General features: G+C 37.4%; 1 protein-coding gene across 1 annotated transcript in view; it reads right to left on the bottom strand.

Moving 5' to 3' along the window:
• The window catches only part of LOC130576811 (sodium channel protein type 1 subunit alpha), a 64,149-nt gene extending 40,263 nt beyond the window's left edge, over positions 1–23,886 (bottom strand). The window contains exons 1-11 of the mRNA XM_057371729.1: positions 23,617–23,886; positions 16,917–17,035; positions 12,016–12,105; positions 11,086–11,214; positions 10,283–10,374; positions 9,095–9,367; positions 3,794–3,857; positions 3,273–3,414; positions 2,918–3,124; positions 2,142–2,447; positions 1,047–1,394 (exon numbers count right to left, since the gene is read on the bottom strand). Of these exons, the coding sequence (XP_057227712.1) occupies positions 1,047–1,394; positions 2,142–2,447; positions 2,918–3,124; positions 3,273–3,414; positions 3,794–3,857; positions 9,095–9,367; positions 10,283–10,374; positions 11,086–11,214; positions 12,016–12,105; positions 16,917–17,035; positions 23,617–23,880 (2,034 nt within the window). The 5' untranslated portion in view covers positions 23,881–23,886. The remainder of the gene's footprint in view (positions 1–1,046; positions 1,395–2,141; positions 2,448–2,917; positions 3,125–3,272; positions 3,415–3,793; positions 3,858–9,094; positions 9,368–10,282; positions 10,375–11,085; positions 11,215–12,015; positions 12,106–16,916; positions 17,036–23,616) is intronic.
• Positions 23,887–26,264: the final 2,378 nt, after the last annotated feature.

The following is a 26,264-nucleotide window of genomic DNA, read 5'->3' as shown; positions in this document are numbered from 1 at the left end:
TTAAATAATTTTAGAAAGGCACTAAGACATCRGTACCTATAGTTCAAGACTGAGGGGGAGTTTATTTATTTAACTTTTGCATTTCTTTCCTTCATAATATAAGAAAAGTCATTTAAACAAATGGAAAAGGATTGAGTGCAAAATATTGCATATAATTTTGCAAACTGTAATTTTTTCCTTGCTCCTGCTGACAGAATATTCTGGCMTTTGTGATAATTGTCTTTTCCCCTAATCAAACTGTAGCAAGTAAGAAAAGTCTGACTTCCTCATGCTTCCTCATGCTAGTACTTTTCAGCAATCTGAGTAGACAAATTTAGACTGAGCAAGAAATTTTGGGAGACAATTTCTCTTACCTTGTATATGGTAAGAGAATGGCAGCAATATGTGCTGCACATATGTTCACACAGACACTTGCAATTTTGGAAGTATGTATTGAACYGTGATCTTCCAATGTACTATTTGTTGTCTATTCTACAATACTCCATCAGAAATGGATGGAAAATATATAGGAATGAGAAATAAATTATAATAAGGAATTGACAAATTCCTTACATTTTTAACCAGGCTGATAAGGAAGAATGGTATCAAAATTAACTAATAWTGCTAATTTTGATAGTGGTAATACAGCATCACACTGATTGCAGTTATATAACTTTTTTGTATAATATTTTCCATTGTATGTCAATTGTGATGGCTAGATGACCTTTAGATTAGCTAAAGGAAAGTATGGCACAGTAATACAGTAAAGCATAGCATTTTTATGAATGCATATGTTATTATTTTATTACTTGGAAACTGCGACTTGCATTTGTTAGTTATGAGAATCTTTGTAAGTAAATGCTTAGGTTGCAAACCTATCTTAGCTGTTTTATTTACTAAAGATTTTACAAGATGCAGGAGCATTCACAGCTTGACCAACCAGGAAGCATTGCCAAGGGTTCCATTCTGTAGAAAACACTGGCTGGTGCAGTAAGGAAAGGCCACCATGCCTAAGCTATTTAAAACTTTCTTACATTGTCATCAGTAGCTGGTTTATCTATTATCACCTCTGGCAGAAGCTGTCCAACAGGCGATGTAGGAACAGATGGTCCACCAACCAGGGAAACCACCCCATTGCAATCCACGGTGCTGTGCATCTTCCCATTCACTGGAAACACTGCCAGCATCCTGGATGACCTACTGGCCTGACTAATGTTACTGTTGCGCCGTTCACCGTGTCTGCGTGGCACAAAGAGAGAATCTCTTCTGCTGTCATTGTCTTCAAAAGTGCTGTGCTCGTCATCAGCAAAGTCATTTTCTGATCCTACATCCTTTGCTCGACCTCTGAAGCTGAAAAGACTTGTTCTGCTGTTGCGCCTTGGGGAAAACAGGGAGCCCCGAATGCTCAGCAAAGACTGCAGGTAAACAAAATATGTGATTATTAGTTGAAATCCTCAAACTCAGCACTATTATTSGATTAGCATAGGTTTTCTTTTCTTCTTAAATTTTCTTTTCTTCTTAAACCATATTACTCGGAAGCTACATACCACTGTGAAATTTTTGTACCTTTTTCATTAGATATATATTTTGCAGATAGAACTATCACTGTTCATGGCTYCTTAAGACAAAACCAGTGTTGAACACTCCTTTCTCAGCTGGAGTTGCTGAATGGATTAATWGCATAATTCCCACCAAGAAAAAAAGGAAGTCTGTTCATGCACATTGTTTCATATTTGAAGYATCTTACCCATAGTGAACACACATTGGTTTAAACATCACCAAAACAGGAGGAAAATGTGGGGCTATCACAATGGAAAAATGCTGTAGATTTAAACAAGTCTAGGTAATATAAAATCATGCAAAGAAGACCCCCACACAATCAATCAGAGAATATTTTCATATGATTTTTAAATAATCCTATTAGAAGAASAGAGATACAAGGTTACATTTAAAACTGGGAGTTTTTTTTACAAGGCAATCCAGCAGATAGAGCACTTCCTCTCAAGCACTAGCAACACTAATAAAAGGTTAATGAAAGTATTATTATTTGCCTTGTATTTGCAGTAGCATCATATTACTGTACCAGGAAGACTAAAGTAGTTTTGCAACAGCCTATGATGCTTTAAATGTATTCTTTTAATAAAAATAACTACAGGCAGTACCTGATGTGGAGAGGAATATTTCTTTTCATATGTCAGTCTATTGCCTTCAATAGACAATCGGAAACCTTTCCTTCTGATGCTGTCTTCTGATTCAGACTTGTGAAATTCATCTTCATCTTTTTCCTCTCCTCCAGACTGTTCTTTCTGTTTCCTTTTTTTCCTTCTATTTCTCCTCTCTTTTGCACTCTTTGAGCTCAATTTTGATGCATCTGAGGAACTTTCTGAGAGCCCTCCTGCTTCCCCTGCAGCGCTGGGCTCCCTGGACTCTGCAGATGCTGTTACTGCTGCTGCTGCCACAGCTGCTGCCTGCCATGATGGAGAAGGAATTTGTCACTGAGCAAACCACAGCACAATGTTTTCCTTCCTTAAATTTGCTTAGACATAATTTCCAATCCAAATGCCCMAGATCTTAACACTTTCTATAGGATATCCTCTTCCTCTTTTTTTTCCYAATTAATCAGTTGACTCAAGATATGTGTTGGTCATAGATTTCTTTTATCCTTCAGGAGTGAATTTTAAAAGCAGAAGTTTAACAGACTGTATTAATAATRATAGACTAGAAAAACACAGTGAATAACCTAAACCTAGCTTTAAGTATTCCTTCTTGATGGCTGAATCATTCACAATACCGTGTCTTCAGTGCAGAACAGAAAACCTCTGAGCTAGCTGAAAGACCAGCAGGGTGCTTTTTATTTCCAAATTCAGAAAGCCGAAGATATCTCTAGTAAACTCATTTCCTTACACTCCTGCTACTTCTTTACTACCAAAAATTATACCTGTGCTGCTTCTTGTTGCTTCTTCAATTGTTCCAGCATCTGCTGAAATTCTGCCTCTTTCTGCTCTGCTTCTTCCAGGGTTGCTTGATTCTGTTCTTCATAGGCCATGGCGACCACAGCCAGGATCAGRTTGATCAGATAGAAAGAGCCCAGAAAAATCACCAGAACAAAAAATATCATGTATGTCTTCCCAGCAGCACGAAGAGTCTGGAAATAATAATACATTTATAAGGAAGAATAGGCTAACAGAAGTTCTATTTTCATAGTGTTAAAATTAAGATAAGGAAATTTACTCTAGTCCTCTTGCATCACTGATACAAACATATTTAGTCTATTTTCATTAAAAAATYCTCACCAGTTGATAAAGGTTTTCCCAGAAGTCCTGAGTCATTAGCCGAAACAGTGACAAGAAAGCCCAGCTGAAGGTGTCAAAACTTGTGTACCCATAATTGGGGTTTCTACCAGCTTTCACACAAGTATATCCTTCTGGGCACTGCCTACAAAGACAAACTGGACATTACCTATTTAGTCATTTTAATATTATCAACTGGATGTCGGTGTGCTCACATGTACAGTCAGAGCTGCAAAATAAAACACTTTCCCAGGTTTTCCCATCAGGTATTGCTGTTCCTGTTACTTATCAGCCAAGCAGGARCTATATTAATACTAAATTACTTATTCATCATGGAAAGACTAAGTTTATCTGATCAATCCATTGAGCACTGATCGGGAGCACACATCCTAAGAAAGGCTTTTACACTGCTCTTATGTGAAAGGAATTGATCACTCAAAATACAGCCCCACTCCAACAGCACATCTACAGAACATGGATCTAATTTCTACACAGTGCAATAATATGATTAAATTCAGTCTTACCCAGCATCAGAACTATTTCCACAAAGCAGAGCATCATTTTGCCCTTCCAGAAAATAAAAATGACCTGTTTAGAAAAGAATTTAAAAATTATAAAATTCCAAATACAGCCATTATTTTGAAGCTCTACAAAATAAATATTTTCACTCTAAAAATTTTAAGGTAATTTTTGATCAAATTTTAAACAAGCAGTGTTATTTTCTCAGCAGGACAACAACTCTAGTGCAAATGACATTACAAATTTCATTAAGCACTCTMAGTCACAGCACTTACTGTTAAAGTGCCAACATGTACTAAAAGTTCTGTCAAATGCATCTGGATGTAGAGTCTCTCTTCTGTCTAAACACTGACCTAAATCACATTTTGTGAAATAATATCATACAGTTGCTTATCCTAATAATTACTATCTAGTTGAAAAAAAWTTCTCATAATTTATTAAAAAATTTCTGATCAGTATTGCTAGGGGTTCCAGTTTGTTGCTTACAAGCACTTGTGACAGTTATCCAATGTGTAAAATTTGCAAAAACCCAGSCAGCTGCCCATGGCTCTGATGGTTATGGGTGTGCACACTGCAGTTACAGCCCTCTGACTGGATGAAGGCCCTGGCACACACCTCAGTTTACTCAGTCATAATCACTGCAGCACTCACAACTTCTGTAAATAAGATTTTAAGAGCCAATGACAAAATTATTGAACACCTTAGGAAAATAAATTGGGTAAGTTCCACCAAATCACCCTGTAATGACCCATTCCATAGTGTGTATGGTAATCTTATAGTTAAAGGACATTTTAGTTTGTCTAAATAACGAAGACATTGTCTTATCTCTCCTTTCAAGAACAAAGAGATGAGCAAAACTTCCTTCTTATTAAGATTAATTTTGACAGTATTGGTGAGAAATATTTTTCTTTTTTCCCTCAAAGCAGATGCCTACAGTCTTGACTGCTAAAGTCTTGATTTTTGGAAGAATTATCACAAGAGGAGCTTCTCCTGTATAAACAATCTCCCTTTTGGTCACAGACATGAGGATGTTTTTTATACAGGTCAGACRATGAGTCCCATTTCTGATTGAATCCAAAAGCATTGCCTCAGGCTGTCTGTAAGGACAGGGCAGGGACATGCTGATGCTCCTCTGAACACCTCCCGAGCTCCCATACTTCTGAAGYATAGCAGCTTCAGAATTAAGGTGGTACCTTTATTGCTTCCTGAGAAGACTTAAACCCCAGGTTGGATTTTTTTTTCCATTGAACTGTTCTGTTAGATTTCCTTAAAATTATCTCATTTGAAAACCTACCAGTTGTAGCTGAGTTTAAATTTGACTCTGCCTGTGCTGCCCAAGACAGGCTACTACAGACACCAACAAATTCTGAGTCTGAGGAGGCGTCACAAGCTGCTGGCTCAGCACCGATTTATTTGCTGCAGGAAGGGACACAGGAGCTGAGCCAGCTGCATCACTCCATTCTGTGAGCAAAATTCACCACTTGGAAAAATGAGTCTTTAAGCTGTATGTAGACCTTGTTCTGACAGTCTGTGACGGACTCATTTCCAATATCTAATGATTTATCTGCATCTCACAGGGAACAATCTCCTGCACYGTGGGAAGTGCACAGCTCTGTGGGTGGCTGCTGTCGCTCAGGGTTGGTGTGCATTGCAGAGCTGCTCTGTGCTGAAAYGCAGCTGTAAACAAAAAGCTGACAGGATGCTGGCCACTGCTGACCCTTAGGAAGCAAATTTTATTCTGCATTATGTCAGCTAATCATGATTAAATCATGCTGGAGCATAACAGCTGCTTGGGAGGAATGCAAACCTGCCTTGATGTAGTTTGCATGGAGCAGTCAATCCTGATCAGCACTGCCCTAGCTGAACTCAACTGCTGCAACAGCTCTGCATTCAGATTCTGTGCTTCAGACAAGCTGTGCCCGGCAAGGAGGCTGTATTGCCAGCTCCAGAGATAAGAGAGCCACACAGGCTTTCTCTGAGTGCATTGATACAACCAGGGCAAGTGCTTAAAATATTATCATCATAGGAAAATGTTTATGGCACCCAATCTGAGCAGTAAAAGCATGTGTCCCTATCTAGATGTAAAACTTTGAATGGTGTTTTGCCAAAGCGTTGTGAAGAATCCCTCACTACACCAGTGGTGCATGTTTGGCTGCTCTTTAATTGATTGAGAAATGGGGAAAGCTCCCTAGTAGATGAGCACTTAACTTCAAGCAAGAGTAAAACTCTTTGAGTAAGCATACAAGAAGCACAGAGAATAATTGTTACTTTACACAATATATTGTGTGAGGCTTTATCTCAGAAAAAAATGCTTATGGAAAGCTTGTTAAGATAAACCTCAGCTTGTCTGGAACTAAATTTATCAGAATTCCTATCTTGGAAAAAGAAAAAGGGRAAAAAAAGAGTGCTTGGCTCATTAATGCCAGGAATGCTTACATAAAGACCCTCTAAATGGTGTCTCAAAAAATGAGCTCAGTGGTAAAATTAGGGCTTACATGCCTTTTTCTGCATAGCATACACAACTAATGGCATAATAACTTCCATAATTTCTACAAAAGACAGTTATTGCACTGCTCTAAGCTGCAGATAAACCACTTCTTATTGCCCTGTGATGCAGCTGGTTTTTGTATCCTGCCTGCCTGCCTACAAGCAAAAAGAGAGCAGGAAGTTGTGAGAAGATAATTTTTCTCTTGGAAATTGCTGTTAAGCAAGGACAGCCTTATTAGCTTTATAATAAGGCTTGTAATTTTATTTTAAATTTCATAACRCATATGAAATCCTGTAAATACACCAAATGCTCATGTAGCCATTCAATAAAGTACTTCCTGTAACTAATTCAATTGAGCTTTGTTTTCAGGGGACTTCAGACCTTTAAATCAAATGAAATCAGAACTTGGTTTCATAAAAAGTCAGGAAATCAGGTTTGGCCTTGAAGTCTAGGTCTTGTAGGAGACTACTTAGACTTTGTTATACCCCTTGGCATGGGATTTCCATGAATTCACATGTGCAAGTAAATTGAGTTTCACCATTTCACCAAAAAGATTGGTTTAAGAAATTCAGAAATCCATCATAGTCATTGATTAGCTGTGTGATCACAGTTAAAAGCTGTCATACTTCTATTCAAAATTTGTCTGACTTTGACTTGCAGCTATTGAACCTGTTATATCTCTGTCTGCCAGATCAAAGGTACGTCTACGATGAAATTTCTGTTCCCTATGGGTTTGTTGTCTTTTTTTTTTTTTTTAACTTTGAACAAATCACCCCTTAAACCTTCTTTTTGATATGCTAAGTAGGCTGAGCTCCTGGTCTATCTTGGTATAAAGTATGTTTTCCAACCCTTTAATCATTCTGCTCTTTTTTGAACTTCCTCCATTTTTTCAACGTTCTATCTAAATTGAACTTTATATGGTATTCCAGTAGCGACTGCAGTAGTGCTAAATAGAGGGGTAATTCTGTCTTCCAAGTCAATAATTTATTTATGTGAACAGGATATTATTTAGCTTTTTGGCTGCAGAGTTTTAGCCTTAATTAGTCAGTCCTGGCTGCCCCACAGTGCCTTAGCTGCCCCAGCCTCCATTGTTCAGGGCTTTCCAACTGCACYTCTGTATCCTGCCTTTCAGTTTCCCTGCAGCCTTACACAGAAGTGCTGTGGCAATGCTATCCAGAGCCTCTGTGGCACTGTTTTTTCTTTGTCCTCATGTTGTTCTTCATGTCACTTTTATTCTCATGACATTACCCTTGTGAACACACTAGTGCCACAGAAGGTACTCACGGGAAGCAATTGTCTCTGGTGTGAGATTCAGCCCTCTTTCTTCCGCTTTTTCCTRCTCCTTGCTTGTAGCATTTGGTTTATATTAAAGGACCCAATAACATGCATGTATGAGCTTCAAAACCAACCAGCCATGCAGCACCCACTCTGATCAAAGGGCATTCCAATTAGTGCTAATAGCACTGTAAGAAGAAGCAAGCTATAGGGAATTTAAGGGCATGTTAATGAAAAGCACAGAGTTGCTATGGGAAAAGTGTTGTGATCATTGCTGCACTGGAACAGACACCCAAGTGAGGACACTCGCCCGGAGATCCCACAACTTCTCTTTGCAGCTGGTCACTGTGATCAGCTCTCTCTTTGCTCTTTCCTTTTCTCTCTCTCCCCTTTAGTTCTTAATTTACTCCAACAGTAACTTTCACTGTTAGAGGTGATGTACGGCATCTGCAGTCTCTATGTAAACCTGTCTCAACRTGAACTGTGAGCACTGATTTGTAGGATAGGGAGTGTAGGTTTTYCCCCTCACATTTAACCATACTGGAATGCATTTCTCTTTCTACTCGCAGTTTGCCAGACTGCGCTGCATCAGCAAAATCATATTTGGATAATTATCAGAGTGGAAAGATACATTAAAACAATGCCTGAAGAAGTTTGTCTGAGGCTGCTACTATTCAAGGTTTTAACTGATCTAGATGATGGAATAACACTTATCAAATTTGGAAATGACAATRATCTGGTAAGGATGGTGGTGAGTTGGAGGAAACAATTACATTATCAAAGGTCCAGGACAGCTGGAGAGATGGTTTGGAAAAATAGGGTGCAGGCTGGAACAATAAACTGTGCAAATGCAAAGTGAAAACTCAGTGAGGTGGAAGTCTAAAAGATTCAGGAGCAGGTAGACTAAAGGGTGAACAATGCTACAATTGCAAAGAACCGCAAGATATACAGGATATATAAAACAGAAAGAAAAGTCACTATGCTACCACTTCTTCCCTACTTAGTRCGCCTTATGCAGAGTGGAAATGACTAAGTGTGGGTATTGTACTTTAAGAATCAGGCTTATGAAAAAGAAAGAATCCAGATGAGAGATTAACATCTAGAAAAKACATTGCAGAACAAAATGGTTAATGACCTGTGTTGTTCAGCAAACAAGAAGGCTGAAAGAGGGCATGAAAATATAAGAATAGTCTTTAAATACTTCAGAAACTGTAATTAATGATAGAAAAAAAGGTGGTTTTGATGCCATTAATTTTAGGAAAAAAATCTGTTAGACCTCAATCCCACAATAATAACGATAATAATAATAATAATAATAACAACAGTAGAAGTAAAGCAGACAGAGCTGACAAAAAGAGCTATCAACTAGCAAGACTGTGTTCCTTGTTCCCTCTTCCACACAGGTCTTTAGAGCAGACCTATGAGAGAGAAAACCTTTCTCCTGTTCTGTCTTAAYGAAATGTATCATCCCTTCCCCTCCCTCCTTCTAAGAACTGGGTCAGCCACAAAGCATTTTAGTGAAAATTCTGCAGAAAATACTTACTTTCATCTTCAATGTACCCCTTCCAGTCAAACGGAGTCACTGTTGAATTAACCAATGTTCCATTTTCACCTATGGTGCTGTTTAGCTGGGAAGTAATATTTGTTTCCAAAGTAAAATTTTCTGGAGGCCACTGCAGGCATTTATTCCTCAAGTTGCCCATGAACAGCTGCAGCCCTATCAGTGCAAATACACTCAGACAAAACACAGTCAGGATCATCACATCTGAGAGCTTCTTCACAGACTGAATCAGGGCTCCTACAATAGTCTTCAGGCCTGCAAATGGAAAGGAATTTTTATTCTGATGTTGGAAACTTTTGCAAAGCACAAAAATGACAGTGACTCTCAATAAAGTTACAGATTTCATGCAGAAGCCCAAATACATGATTGTAATGTCTGTGAAACAACATTTTTGTGAAGAGCTTTTTCACTTGAAAATGAATAAATAGCTGAAATTTATGTCCATTTGACACTGTGAATGGAATGAGCTGCATATATTTCAAAACACTTGTTTTAATGATAAAACAAGCAACTATTTTTTACTCATGCTGTACATTAATCTCACATAAATGTCTTCTTTCTTTTCATTTGTCAATAGATCTTGCTCCAAACCTTTACTACCATCAGTTTTATAACATACTAGATTTAGAAGACAGTAGTAAAAAGCCTGTTCAACAACAAATAGGATTCAAATTTAATGCTATAAAACTGGAAAGGGTTTGGAAAATTGTAGATTTTTAAGATAATAAATCCCCCATGCAACACCCATGCTGTTCTTTATTATCTTATTCCCTCACCTTCTTCATAAGTCAACATTTCAAACAGTTTTACTTTTTAGACACAAATATTCACAACAAATATCACATAACATCATGTAGGTAGGATACACATGGGTAAGAAAACTTCAGGGTTATTAATATTCATTGAATGTGGAGAAGAAAGCTTGACGTCATACGATGCAAACCACACACGCTGTATACTGCAATGTCTCATGCAAGAATCTGTTAAACTCAAAGGCTGATTTCAAAAGGAAAGTGCTCATGTTCAAAAGCAATGAATCAGAGATTTCAGTGAATTCTGATATCTTCTGATTCCTGCTTTTTTGTGGAAAGAAATATGACATCTATTTAAAAAATATGAATTCCATTTCAGTGAATTAAAGTCAGCCTCAGTGTTTAACCTCGCTCTCACCTGGAATGACTGATATTGTTTTCAAAGCTCGGAGAACTCTGAATGTTCTCAACGCTGAGACATTGCCCAGGTCCACAAACTCTGTCACATATCTGTAATAGGGGAGTTCACACACAAACACAATGACAGGATAAAAAGGAACAGTTGGGAGGTACAAGGGGCCTAACACCTTACACCAGTTACTTCTTACCTGGAATTACAGAAATAGTTTTCAAAGCTCTCAATACTCTGAAAGTTCGAAGAGCTGAAASATTGCCTAGGTTTACAAATTCTGTTACATACCTGTAGGATTAAATCACAGTTATTCAGAATTTAGGCAAAGTTTATGCTGCTTACTTGGGTCTTTCATCAAGACCGCTTTGGCGTTTTTAGCAAAAACTTAAAYAGCAACAGTCAGAAGTTTACCTTTCACTGCAGTTTGCCTTGCATTAATATACTTTCAGAGCCTTCAGATAAATTAAAATGTCTCTGAAGTGAATCACACTGATTTTACCTTGAAAGCCTAAAGTTATCTAGACTAGATTGGTAAGTTTGGAGAATGAAGTCAAGGGGAAGTTCTTTTTCTGCTCAGAAAAAAAAAATAAATCAGGACATGAAATTAGCCTCTCTAATACTAGCTGTACTAATGGCTTCTGCAGTATTTATGTTTAAATCAAAATATGCATTTTTGAATATGAAAATTGTTTTAGACAAAATAAGTCCATAAAAGAATTTCCATTTAACAAAATTGCTATGTATCGGTACTAATTTCATGCCCTTTTTGCCCTTCTCCTTCCAAGAAAAAGCAAAAAACAAGAACTTACGCAAAGGTAATGACAGTGAAATCAAGCCAGTTCCACGGATCTCGAAGAAAAGTAAAATCTTCTAAGCAAAAGCCCCTTGCAATGATTTTTATTAATGACTCAAACGTGTAAATTCCAGTGAACGTATACCTGAAAAATACAGGAAAATTTAAACAAATTAACTAACAACATTTCACACTGGTATTCTGACAGAAAGATGAGGATTAAGTGAAGGGTTTTTGGTTTCACAACTGGAGAAGAAATACAGGAAATAAGCAATTTATTCCCAAATGCATTATATTAATCAGAGATACTTGTATATTTACGTGTATTAGTTGTGACATGCTTTGGCAGTACAGAAGTTCTGATCTTGCACATAAATAAAAACAAATAAATCCATCAAATAAATAACATATTAAAATTTATTGGTGACATTCAATTTAAAAGTATGCAATACTATGTCCTTCACTGTTAACCAAGAAATCTGAGCATAAGTTACTGGATACTGTCTGAACCACTGCCATGCAAAGGATCTGTTATTGGTTCTAAAGAGGGAAGGATGCAAGTGTGCAATTAATTCTCAGCCTCACTTTAGCAATACTTTTGCTTGTATGCTGCTCTAAACTGACATGTGCATATAGGCACCCATAGTTCTGCTACTAATGCAGTGGGGCAAAGGAAGGGTAAAAACATTAGGTAGGTACTAAACCATGGAGAGAACTAGTGGAATCTCAGTGAAAAACTATCTGTAAACAAKTTTCATTGTTTTTCTACCCAATTGTTCTACTAGAATGAGATTCAAACAATTATTCAGCATTTCCACATAGACTAGAAATGTACAGAGCCATAGTGCCTCATGGCAGCTCCTGCTAGCAYACCTTGCACTGCAGTTACTGGCATGCTGATACTAGGGGAATAGACAAAGTTCTACTGAAATAATATTTAACTTACTCTACATTCTTTGTCCAGTCTGGAGGGTTACTCATGGTCATRAATACGCAGTTGGTCAAAATGGTGCACATGATAAGCATGCTGAATAATGTAGGTATAGTTAAGGAAAACACAATAGTTATTCACATAATATCACATTGACTTATCATATGACTTCAATACAGTATTGCCACTTACACAAAACTTTTAGACTTTGGTAAACACTGACATAACTTTGCTTAACCTGCTGTTYTTCACTTTAGTACATTAGACTTGAATATTGGTCTTGATTTGTTGATGCTCTGATTTTGATTGGTTGGTGTCCTCATGCTTTCTTTTCAGATGTACTGAAAGGASATGGCTCTCACACCTTGGGAGGCAACATGGGTTGAGCAACAACCAAAACCAAAATACCTGCAAGAGTATGTACTTTGCCTTAAGTACCTGGCATGTCTGAGTAAGTGTTAGTCTTTCATTTCTACAGTCCTAGTACCAAACTCAAGAGCTGGCATATGCAAGGTAAAAAATTTCTGCCATGTACCCAGAGCCAGAGCTGAGCTGAATCAGTGCCACTCCAGCACCCAGCATAGCTWGTCTGTCAAAACCACAGACCAAAACACAAAATACTGTTTATAATTGCTGAAGTGATCACATTCCATGTTTCTCTAACATTAGATTAGCAGCACATGCTTCAATTGGTGAAACAGAAATCCTCACAGATTAATGTGAGTAGTTTTCCAGTATTACTCTTGGGCTCTCTCAAAACACACATTAGTAGCAAAAGAAGTGTATTTGTTCATACCAATGTTATAATTTGAAAATKCTTCAATAGTTGTGGTCAATTGCTTGAAAATCATGGAAAACTGGTGAARGTTAGAATGAAAATGAAATTTTATTTGAAGCTCCAGCAAGGAACATTTAGGTAACGTGGGACTGTGAAACCCAGACTAACAGCTCAGAGGGGCTGGTTCGAGGGACGTGGGACAATCAACTAGGGCTTCATGACACTCAGTGCAATGTTCTTGCTTTACCAGATCAACTCTTTTACAGACAGTGCAGTTCTTCCCCTTTTGTGGCAATAAACTGAATTCAAACATTTGGAAATACTAAAGAAACCAAACTAGAAAAACTGACTCGAAACTGCCACACGATGGCAGCAAAAAATAAGCTCTGCTAYACATTTCTACCAAATGGTTAACTTYTAACTTATTTTTSCTCTAGTCATCTCTCTGAAATATGTGTTCCTTAAAAGTAGTTACATCACCATAACTGAAAAAGAAAACAATTTAAACTAAAGAAAGCTCTTTACAGCTGAACTTGTACCAGAGAGCTCAGGATTTAGGGTTTTCTTCTAATCAAGTAGATAGAATTTTGTTGTTTCAGGTATATTTTTATACCATCAACAAAACCAAAATGAAATAAAACCAAAACCAAACCAATCAACCACCASCACCATGAAACCCAAACCAAACACATAATCAAACACGTTCAAGGTGAAGGAGGAATAGGAGAAGTAAACCATGGTTTCTAAACTTCTCCAAAAACTGTTGCATTCATTAAGATAATTGCATTCAGCAGCTGAAAAAATCAAACTTACGCATACCTGTTCACTATACACTCAAATCACAAGGAAGAATTTAGCTGCCTGGTTCCAATAGACAGGTGTGTGACCTTTGCGTAAATGCCTGATCCAGCAGTGGATATAGTGGAATATTTCAGTAARTGACTTACCTAGTTTTGAAGATCACTTTGTCATACAAGCTCTGTAGAGTAAAAATAGTTTATTGCCTTAGAATAATTTATTTGAATGCCCTACAGTGTTTGTCATCCCAGGCCACAGACAGGTCTAAAGATCCTGTCTTAATTTAATTGGGAAATTCCTTTAAACAAAGAGAATCCACTTTGGAATCCAACTTGGAGATGCCTGGCTGCAGCTTCAGCCATCTCAGGAAACAGTTAAAGAAGTGCAATGTGCTCTTTGGAGAGCCAATGTTTTACCCCATGCAGTGTGTTGTGTGCTTCCAGCTCAGTACCATGGTGTCATTCATAACAAGGGMCACAGGTAGGTCACTGCACACTGCTCACTCTGTACTAAACTTGCCACATCTGGGAGCTSTGGTCCCAAAGTGCTGCTCACTCTSAAAGGGAGCAGATGCTCAGGAAGGGCTGATTTACTTTGAAATATAAACTCTGACCATTTCTCTTATGGGAATCTCAAGTATAACTGACACCTGCAATGTTTGTGCATCTCCTATGTCTTCTCCCACACTTTTAGTTACTGATTTACAAGTCCAATGCTCCCTTAATTTACTATTTTGTGTTCTATAATAATTCAGCTATACATTAAGGAGAACAATTCTGACCTATGATGACTTCCTCATGGAAATGTGCGTTTTTGCCATATAGGCAAGCAAAGGCACCACACAGCCTCAAGCTAATCAATTACAGGAGCAGCAGACAGAAGTCTCTTATCGCTTGTGTGGATTGGTGGAAGATGAAACAATTGGAAGAAAACCAAACATTGCCAGTTGGTTTCACAGATACCTGCTGGCAGTCAGGCCAAGMTGTGAAATACTGCAATTTCAGCTTCCAGAGACCTGCACAGGGGTGCACAGTTTCTTTAAAGCATCTCCCCAATTCCTTCTAACATTCCTAACATTTCTAACACTGCAGGTCCAGCCACTGCCACCTCCCTTTTTTTGACTGCTCAACACTCATTCTCATATTTTCATTCTTTCTTATTAACTGCCAAAGTCTGACCATCTCCCATTACTCTCATGTTGTCCCCTCAGTTCCATATTTTACCTCAGGCAGGCAAAAGAGAAAAAAAAAAAAAAAAAAAAAAAAAAAGAAGCAGACTACCAGGAGATGAGTCAGCAGAGAGAAATTCATGCTGCTACCAGTTTCTGTATCCAGTATTACAATAGGTACTGGCAGTGAGAATAATTGCAGGGAAAGTCTGTGAGCACTGGAAAGACACACAGTCTCTCTGCAGGGAAGCAACATCTGCTCACTTGTGGGCAAATGTGATCAGAGTGCCCTATACAGATGTTCAGAGAATTTGGAGGACAGACAGATGAAGATTTTCCAGCCGGTGTGCCAATTTCATCATGCTCAGCACTTGTCTTCACACTGAAAGTGAAAGGCACATTTCTGTTACAAAGGCCAAAATGCCAAACACCCACCACAAAATGTGGAGGAAGTAGAGTTTCTTGGTAAAAGTCAGAGGATTATTAAAAACAATAATTAATTTTACCCCAATCTTTTTTGTATAGGTAGCTAACTTTGTATAAGCAGCTGAAATCTGACCTGCAATAAGGAACATATTTAATGGTTCTTAAACATTCACATTTGCAGCATTTGTATTATAATGAATAATATTTTAAAAAAAAATCAGAAATTACAGAACCTGGAACCTGCATATTTATTTCTATGCTTTAAATTTAAAAAACATTCCTGTCTATATYTAAGATAAAAGTAACTCTTCCAATAGTTAGCTGATTGTAAAAAGAAATCAGCCCATATACTGAAAGAATATGTTCTCCTATGATACAGTTAAATCACACAATTGGTTAATAGACAGAAGGAAAAATATAGAAACTACATATTGTCTACTGGAATCTCTTCAGTTCTTATTGTCGTCAAGACCAGCTGGATACTCTTTGAACAATTAGGAGAAACTTAAAACCAAGTATGCCAGTGAAAAGCACTACCCACAACTCACCCAGATGCAGGGTTGGCAGGTATTGTAAGTCAGTGTCATGTGAATGGATGAGCATTCATTGGAGACTGCAGTCTGACAGTATTTGGYTGTGTTTTCTCTGTGCCCCCACCACTGGGTCTGTAGGTCCCTGTCAGGTCCCTTAGCTACTGTCCCCAAATGCTCCCTGACTCCCCTTCCAGACACCTTCTTCATTTTCTCTCACTGTTTTAACCTCCCAGCAGCTCAGAATCAAAGGTGTTCTGAGCCAGCAATCATCAGCCTTGTTTYTTACTTTTTCCAAAGACAGCAAACATCAGCCTTACTTTTCCAAAGACTAGAAAATTCTGCCAGCAGTCTCTACTAATAATATTCTTCCTTTGACTACTTGTTCAATGTTAAAAGTCTTACTGTCACACTGAAATTTTCATTTGGTAACTACATTTCCCAGTCCTGAGGTTTTCCCAGGAAATTCCCATCAATCTGTTACGACCATCAATCCCCCATGTCAGTGTAAAACTTTCCCTTGTGCACCACCCCATCAGTTTTGGTGCCCCAATCTGTCCACCATCTGCATGTGCAGATGCTTTGGGAGCTGCCTGCAGGAATGCTGCCTCTGCTTCCCGGCAATGCATTCCATTTGGCAGAGGCTTATGGCACAACCGGGTGGCTTTGGGAATGTGAGAATTGGCACGCACGGGCCAGGCTTGCAGGCACTGCTGCAGCAGACTGGAAAACTCATCCTGAGCATGGCCCCAGAAGGATCCGAAAAGGCAGCATGAACACTCCCTGACATCTGCCTAGTTGCTTGCAAAACTCAGAGATCTTCTGGAATTTGTGGGTACAAGCTGCATAAAAAAATAAAAATAAAAAAAAAAAAATTATGAGTACGCTTCAGAGAGCCAAAAAGAGCCTGGGACACAAAAATAATTCAATGGCAAAAGAAATCTGAAAAAAAATTTCTAAAAACTGAATCAAGATGGATTCTTAAATTCTTATGCAGATTTCTACAGAAGAAGATTTCAAATTGAAGAAAAAAGATTGTTTCAACTATCAATATATACATATGTACATATTTTCTCATATTTATAAAACCTTGCCATAAGAATTCCTTTGTAACAGAAAAATGGCAGCCTTTAAGAACCTTTATTTATGATGAAATAGCTATTTGTTTTCTTAATTTCAGTGTGTAACATTTTGAACAACCACTAAAAAAGGATATGAATGTACCAAAATTTTAATAGCTATTTTTCTAAGAGGGTTGAAGGGAGTTAAAATGTACAGGGCAGAGGTGGCACTGAATCGGAAGATTGCCTTCCCTTTATTCAATACTATAAAGGTCTGAAAAAGAGAAAGAAAAGACATTTTATCAGTGTTYATTCGCTATAGATGCTCATTTAAAAACTGTTCCAAGTAAGCAATTATCAAAATTGTAACTTTTTGAACAGTTAATACATAAAAAACCTAATTTTTAAAATAAAAATGATTTCCACTTACCTGATGCATCTGACATATGAAAATAGAATTAATTAAATTCATTAATATTTTTATTCTACTTCTTCATTAAACAAACTCCGCAAACTAATATACCCTTTCATGTGTTTCTTGTAAATAAAGATGCATAAATTATTAACTGCAATTATAATTTTATTTMCATTTTCCCACAGAAAACTCTCCCTGTTTGAAATAGCATAAGCAGGAAAACCTCACCTGTGAACCTTAATGATATATTAGTCTTACTAACRAGAAATCTTTCTGGAAACTAATTTAATAGATCCACTTGTTTATTTTTTGTTGCCATTTGTTTCTTGGTCTTTGTGCTAAGGAGTGAGGGAAATAGCAGTAACATATACAGCCATATTTAGATAGGTCTCTGAGGAGTGGACATCTGCTTAGATCTTACTGGGGGAGAGCAAGACAAAATCCCWAACTACTCCCCTGCATATTTGTGGTTTCCAGGTGTGAAAGTTTCCCAGAAAATAGATACTCTAAAATTTAATTTTATTACCTATGGAGCTAATCAAATTTAGAGGCATGCAAACTTAAGSCCATTCAAGCCTTACTTCAGAGAATAGTAGAAGACATGGCAGATGGAATGTCTCAAATAAATCCTTGAGCCAAACATAAACATGAGAGCAAACCCTGCAAACACTGCTTTGTATCCACTGTATTCCATCATATCTGCACCTGCACTAACACTACAGCACACAAAATGTGTGCTGTCAGGTTTCTTTGTGCCACTAAGGTGCTCTTCCATTGCAAGATCAATCAGAAAAGAATGAAAAACAGTGCAGAAGGAAGAAAGGTTCRGTAACTCAGAAGAAATCTGCATCCAGTGGAAAAGACGATGCAAGGATTGTAACCTAAATTCAAATTAAATTAAAGGGAAATATCTAAATTTTTTTGTTTCTTTCTTATTTTTTCCATTGTCAGGGTTGTATTTTGCAAACAAGCCGTGAGAAAGCCTCCTTGATTTTTGTTAAGATGCTGATGTAATGAGCTGTAAACTAGAATGCCAGTGGCAGTGTGGGAAAGGGTATGTTGGAATCAGCTGGTGTCCAGAACATCAAGCATTGCTTCAAGACTGTAAGCAGTGAACTACATGAGACTATTTCCAGGAAGGCTGGTGGACAGGGAAAATATGCCAAGGAAGTTCAAGAATGATAATGCTTCAGTCTGCTGAGATTTGGAAAGTTTAGTATGTATGGACTATGAATACAGATACAAATGTCTAGAAGCACACAAGTGAGACAGATAGGGGCAGAAATAGGGGTTTACTGAAGGCAGAGAAGAAGCAAGGATTAAACCCTGAGCAAAAGCTGCTCCAGTCCCAGTTCCAGCGGCTCCTTCCCTGAGCTGTCTCTGTATCAGCTGTACACAGCACACCTTCTCATACAAACCAAGCCCCTTAGGAGCAAGGGACTCTAGTAGGCAGACTTTACATTGTCTTGAGTACATTCTCAAGATGTGTAGGAATTACGAGACGTGTATGATTTCCCACTTCTGCACAGAAATGGACAAACTGCATGTGAGGCTGAGGACAGCCTGAGCTAATGTTTCCAATCACACTTCCAGTTGGGGCTTACAGGTAACAACCTGCAGATGACCTGACCTTACATGAAGCTTTCATTTTAACTACTGAAGCAACCAACCAGATGAATGACATTTTGGCACGAYGTTTGAAAGCCTCACACAGCAAGGGGGAAGGTGAATTTCCTCTCCCAGGTCTGTCCCCAGCCCCCAGGACTCACATCTCAGACGCCTCCAACTCATGCTCTTTTTTGTAGTTAAGAGATAACTGACAAAGTGCATTAAAAAATCACACTTCCTACTAACTCTGTATCTAAGACTACAGTACCTCCATTTAGTCAACCTACATTTAAAAAAAAAATCTTTGAACACAAGCATATTAAACATACATCTATTTTCTAACATGCCTTATGGAAAATAACAGCATGCTGGCACAGCTCCAGTTTCAGTTGGAAGCTGCTGCTATTTTAGCTGTTCTACTTTCTGCTGCCCTGCATAAGCAGAACCAACAAGACATAAATTCCCTACCTCAGTTTTAATTTTTCAGTCAAAGCATCTTTGTGACTTGAGCTTTCAGAATGACTTTGCTGGTCCTCTAACTTCTAGCCTTAAATGTGAATTAAAATTGTACCTTATCTCTGAAGAAGAATTTTCATCTAAAAGAACAGATAACAGCTGATATGCAAACCCTGTGTAAGTTCCCTGCTATGCCTGCTATATTTCACTCCACTCTCAACCCAGATGCAAGCCAATGTGTAGGTAGTGTGGATGAACATGAAGTATTGTACCCAAAACTGTCAGAACTAAGTAGACATACACYGAGAAACGCTAAATAAATTCCAAACAGATTGTAAGATTAATGCATGTATATGAAGGATTATTTATAAATTTCAGGCCTTATGTTTTATTCATTTTTATAAAGGCACAAAACCGACTCACACCTAAAGTATTTGAGTGGGAATATAAATTCAAAGAATTCCCTGAAGAGAAGTCCCTGATTTGCTGCTTTTGCATCTGTAACCTAAAACCGTTCTGTATTTTCTGCCATATTTGAAATAAAGCCAGAAACTGAATTCTTAGCAGGGCAAAGAAGGAGGAGGAGTGTTTTGAGAAAATGTAGCTAAGAGAGAAGACATAACACTGAACAAAGATATAGTCTCCAAGAACCTTGGGATAAAGARTTCCCAAACCCTTTATTTTCCTCTCCTTAAAGCTCCTAGTTAGCTTTAAATGTAGTATCCAGAAGGCTAGGTTTAGTACACTGACTGCTACCCCATTGCATTTCCACTTTCTGAAAGACAGGAGGTGATAAAACATTGAGCTGAATCTTTTCACTTAAATATTTTCACTCGCAACTATAAAATTATCCAAAATCACTAGTGCGTTCACCTTGGCTGATGTAATAAAGTGAAGCAATTTTAAAGAATTTTTGGGGTTTTTTGCAACGCAAGACACATCTGGGAAACCCAAGAGTTAGTGATTTGATCAGATGAGGGACTGATACCACCAAATGCCAGGAGAAAAGGAGGCATCTTTTCTGACAGACATAATTCAGATCCTTCTGGCAAGAGGCAGGGCATGGAGTGGCAATAAACAATGCTGTATCTTTATCAGAGCAGAAGGAAAGTGAAGTTTTACCCACTTAGTTCCTGTCCTGCTATTCTCTCCCTCCTCTTTAATGTAGCAGCCTAGGTTCAAGGGAAAAGAGGCAGCCCTTAAAGCATGAAACCAGGTGGACCAGATTTTGATTCATCCTCACAGGTCAGGATGTTAGGGGATTCCAACTGATCTTTTCTCTGTAGACAATGATGTGAACATTGTGGACTCTTTGTGTTGGCGGCTTGGGCATGAACAGGCAGTCACTATTATACTGGGAACACACAGATTTGCACTTACATTGAAGCAGAACACAAAAAATGAGGAAAGCTCCAGTTCATTTTTACTCAATATTGGATTTAAAAAAAAAAAAAAAAAAAAAAAANAAAAAAAGGGAAAAAAAAGAGCATTGCAACTCTTCAGTATGCTAAACTTCACAGGTATAAAGACCAGCATTATTGGCCACCACAGTCAACAGCATTCCAGTATAATCAAACCATAAGTATATGAGAAGAGCATTCTATTATTTTACAATAAAATAATTATGTTTCAAGGGTACAGTTGCTGGCAAATAGGCTGTCTGTGATTCAGAGTCAATCAAAAATACTATCAAATGTGTAAACCGGTATAATGGGCTGTCCTATTGTCAAACAGCAGTTGTCAATTTTTTCCTTTTCCTTTCAACATCAGATTAATATTCAGTACTAATACATACTTTTTTTTTTTCATGGTAGGTTTTGCATAGAAGCCAAGTTACAAAACCATAAAACTATTACATCTATTTGGTTTTGCCTCTTTTAAAAGGTTTTCCATTTTATCTTTCGTCTCAGGGCTACCTTAGGCACAAATTACTGCTCTCAAACTAGCTCAATGTGTATTTATTCCTCTGTTATTCTCTACTAAGCTCTGTAAAATCATGGCACGCACAAACCTTTTGCTTAGAAAAAGAAGTCCAAAGGATGGTGATGCCTGATTATTTTTTGCCTTTTCTTTTATATACCCTTTTAGATATTTTATTTACCCTTTTAGACATATTCTGTACACTTTATGTATTCCTTATACCCTTAGCCTACATGCTTGCAAATTTTGTAGCCTGATACTCCAGCTTGAATTTCTGTTAGGCAAGAGACCAAACAATCCCAGTAAGAGGCTGGTGAGCCTACKCTATCCCAAAACTCAAGGAAAAAAAAAACAAACTAGCAAGAGACATTGAATACTTGCATATAAAGCAAATGATAGATGACTCCATTCATGACCCAAACTTGCAATAAAAAAAATAAAATCTGAGCATTCCTATACAACTTTTTCAAATGAACACTGACCAGTGCTGTGAGCAACCATTTCTATTCCCTATTTGAAAGTCTCAAAGCCAAACTGGTCGTATCTGTYAGTAAATCAGCTATAGTCTATGCAGAGATCTTAAGAGAGGTCCAAAGAAACAGTGGCATCTGGTAATCCCATACACTCGTCCTAGCCCTTTCTTGCAAATAAGTATTTTCCATCATTCTGGTGTTTTTCATTAGACCCATGACATTTCAGATGTTTCACCAGGGAGAAACATAAAATCTCTAATAAATCGTGCAGCAGTTGTCAGACTATTACATTAGAGAGGGTGTGCTGATGGCTCTCTTGGCTTTCCAAGGTGAAATTCAGAGAGGGGTAAAGAGACAGCTGAAATGTTACACATTAAAGAGATAAATACTTTGAGCATTAAGATTCCCATGTGTCTTCTAGAGATGTTCACTTCTGCTTCAAGCTTTTCTCAAACCATTTCTCCTTCTGAGACTGGCAGGAGAGTCAACTGCTGCCAGTATTTTCAAAATAAAAGTGAAACAAGATGTAAGTATTTTCAGAGTTCACATACAGCTAGATAATAAAATCTAGAAATTAGATATTTTAAAGTCAAATTCCTGATGAAAAAWTGAAATAGGTGTATTTCTGTCAGGAACATCTCTTCCTCTTACTGATGGAAGAAAAAACAGAGAATTGAAGCATGTGAGAWATTTTTCCCTTGTCTTATACTGACAGGGCTGTTTCTATTTCTGTCCTGCAGAAGATTAAAGCACATGCATATAGAGGATGTGCGGACTTCAGCAGAAAGAAGAGAATCCCAGAGGGATGTGATTGGACCATACATGTTTAGTGTGCGAATAAAAAATTCTTCCTTTCAAGTAGTAGAGAAACTGGATTGAATATGTTCAGCTGGTTTCTCTCCATTTCTTGCACCTCTATCACCAAACCTGGCTGACACAGTAAGTTTTCAGCTCCATTTGTCAAGGGACTGAAAGGGTCTTCCATTCCTAAGGACTAGAGAGGCATATCTATCATAGGTCATACCTATCATGGGTCTGTTTTCACAGCCAGACTCATAAGACAGACTGATTTGGTTATAAAGGTCCAGGATGAGCTGTGGACAGGTAGGGATAAAATTTATAATGGAATATTGTATCATAAACAGACACAATTAGTACAGAACTCTGCAAGGCCTGCTTTTACAGAAACRCATCTTTTATCTTTGCAGAAGATTTAAAGATAAATCTTCATATGCTGTGAATGGCAGATAAAGGCTCTGTCAGAGGCACCAGATAATAGAGATAAAAATATTGTTCTTTCACGCAGTATTTCCTCTCTTGTCAAAATAGGACTCATAAATCACATGAAATTCAGCAAGCTGAGACACCTAGAGCACAGAAGTTTATGAAAGTCAAAATAACTCCTATCTTGATATTAGCAGTTTTACAATTATAGACTTAATAAATTAAAATACCACCCAATCTAGCTATCACTATAAACCATTTTCTGCTGCTCATGGGCTGTGCCACAGGATCATTCTGAAAGGATTCCAGACCTGCCCAAGGCCAGTTCCATAAAAAACTTTAAAGTCAGTTTTACACTGTTTTTGTTGTTTTCTTGCTTATCTGTTTGTTCCCCTATTGATTCCATATATTTACTAAGCATTTGCTATCAAAACAGATTTCTGTGAAAAAAATGTCCTATGCATCAGTTCGTACTGTCAGTTTTAAATCTGAAGAATCTTATAGAATTTTGGTATACTCTATAATCAAAGACCACATACTACRTTTCAGCTTTGATATAAATATTCCTTTGATATAAAATCAGTTCAATCAAAGAAATAATTTTTGAGGTAAATTAAAAGAAAAGGGTGAACAGTCAGTAACCATTAAGGCAGATGGCTTCTGGCTGCAAATTAACATACTGAAGTAACAAGAAAATGAAACGAGCATGATAACACACTCCAAACACTGGCATATGAACAGGATTGGTATTAGACTCACTTTTTTATTGATGTAATATGGGTCCATGTCTTCCAAGGGCTCAGACACCATTCCTGGAGGTATGTCGCCATATATAAAGGGGAGTGTTTTTCCTGCCTCCAAGTCACTGTTTGGTTTTGGCCCATTTTCATCATCATCTTTTCGATCTTGTTTAGGATTCTTAGCTTTTTCTGCAGCAATGCGCTGTTCAATAGCTGCAAGAGACTCTCTAGTGAAGTATTGGAAGCTGTCTGGTCCTGGTGGTACAAGCACTGACTGCTCCATCTTTTCATCCTGCACATTTTAATTACCATTTATTCTTCTGCATAGGAAAATACTAAAAGAAAGCAGAAAATAAAATTCAAATAAACATGTTGAAATCACCAAGTAAGAGAGATGTAACAGTTATTTTTAAATGCAATTGCTTATGCTATGTTGAACAGTTAAAATATATGCAATTTGAAAATTATATAAAGGAARACAAAGTAAGCAGTTTAGTTGGTGATTTGGCCTTTGTAGGAAGCACTTGTGTTGTTCTTACACTGGTTATTGAAACTGCAAAAATATCTCAACTCCAGCACTATGGGAGTCTTTTACTCCAAATGAGCAAAACTATATTTAAGAATAATCAAATATATTATTTCCTTATAAGTCTAGTTACATTATGATCACACTCCTCTGGAATCAATCAGGATTACATTGGTAACTATAAATAGAACAGTTCAACAGAGCTAACACAGAAAATTCCACTGAGATCAGCAAAAGTATCAGAAAACAAGCACTGTAGAATCAGAATTTCTAAAAAAAAAAAAAAAATCACATCTGTATATTAGGAAATATTAAAATAGTGGTTCCAAGTAAGCTTTTGTATGGGAAGTTATTCTAGGTAAGAAGAGCAATTGCCTATATCAGTTTAGCTGATATATATCAGCAATTGCCTTTATATCAGTTTAGCTGTTACTATGTGTCTGTTTCTTTATTCAATAGCTGTAACYGGAAAATTCTAGAAGCATTCTAGTATATATATTTATTTATATATTGCAACTGCAAAAATAAACTTGTTGGGAACAAAAAAAAAGCAGAAAAAATTTTCTTTAGACTACAGATCTGACATCTTCCGTGCCGCTGAATAAATTTCTGATGGCCCCTGATGTATAGGTGAAATGTAAATTTGGGCTCACAACAGTGCATATATCCCTYATGACAGAATGTAAAGAGATAAATGAAGGCTCCACCCACTGCAGACATCCTTATGAAATGATTAGTCAGCCTTTCAGAAGACTCCAGGGTCAAGGCAGGTCAGTAGTCAGTGAAATAAGCTAGAGATAAGGAATGAAAGAGAAGGAAAAACACAAGAGATGGTTGGGGGAAAACACATGAAAACAGAAAATAACAAACAATCCCAGGAACTAGGGAAAGATGATGGAAAAGATGAAGCAAATAGAGAAAAAAAAAAAAAAAAAAAAAAAAAAAAAAAAAAAAAAAAAAAAAAAAAAAAAAGAAAAAAAAAAAAAAAAAAAAAAAAAGCCACTCAAGAGGAGACTGTAAATGAGTGAAGAATTAAGGGAGAAAAGAGAAATGAAACATAGGTAGAGGAACAGATTACTGGGAAAGGAACAGAAACAGAAGCAAATACAGATAGAGCTTTATACTAAGGAAAAGTCAATAAGGAGAGTAAGAAATCAGATGATAAAGGGAAAAGAAAGAAAAATAAAGCCAGGAAATACAGAAAAATGTCACCAAGTTATATTAAGCAATAAACTCCAAGTTCTCTAGATCAGTAGTGCCAGGATGAGCACAAACATCTTAATGACATATATGTACTGCGTACTGGAATACAGTGTATAAAAAAAGAAAGAGAGACCAAAGTACTTATGGGCACCACAAACTCAAATGTCTTGATTTCCCAAAAAAGTTAAACCCYCCTGCCATATTTCACACACTCATCTAAGATCATCACCCAAAACYGGAAGGAGTGACTTCTAAAGAATCAAGGTGGTAAGTTTCTCACTCTAAAAAAATTAAAGTGAGCTAATCCTTTAACCAAACACAAAGTATTCACCCATACAAACTATACAGTCATGCCAAAAGCAGTTCTGTACAGTTTTCCTTCTTTCCAAGGGAAAAGGAATTACCTTGTTTTGTCTCCACCGGGGGAGAAGGGGAAGGATATAAGAAAATGTACCTCAGCCAAAAGGGATTTAAAATCTTGCCTTTCTCCACACTGAGAGTATCATCTAGGCAGTCCTCAGGTCTCTATTTCATGGCTCTGTTTACTTCTGTGAATTGACACTTCAGTTACTTAATTATTGAACAGTTATAAAGTCACTGTTTGTACACTGGCACTTAATGTCCAACCACACCTTTTGGGTACTGGGAAAGGAGGAGAATAAGCTACCATCCACATCACTGAATTTTCTGATCTCAAACTGATCCCCATGAGTGGCACAACAATTGGGAACACAGATCTTGTACTAAACTGTTATCCAAATATTATGGGGAACTCAGTTGTAGGTGGGTACTGCTTGCTCTCTGGGCTTCGGGTAGATACAGAGACCCAAGAGAGACAGTCAAGCCCTCTTCTATGCTCAGCTTATTTGGAAAAAGAAAGGACTAAGACTTCTCTTCTCTTCTCTTCTCTTCTCTTCTCTTCTCTTCTCTTCTCTTCT

This window comes from Malurus melanocephalus, unplaced genomic scaffold, assembly GCF_030028575.1.
Source record: "Malurus melanocephalus ecotype Western Australia unplaced genomic scaffold, MMel_1.1 scaffold_155, whole genome shotgun sequence".
NCBI lineage: Eukaryota > Metazoa > Chordata > Aves > Passeriformes > Maluridae > Malurus > Malurus melanocephalus.
The sequence above is the reverse complement of the archived record's forward strand: the minus strand, read 5'-3'. Positions and strand labels throughout refer to the sequence as shown.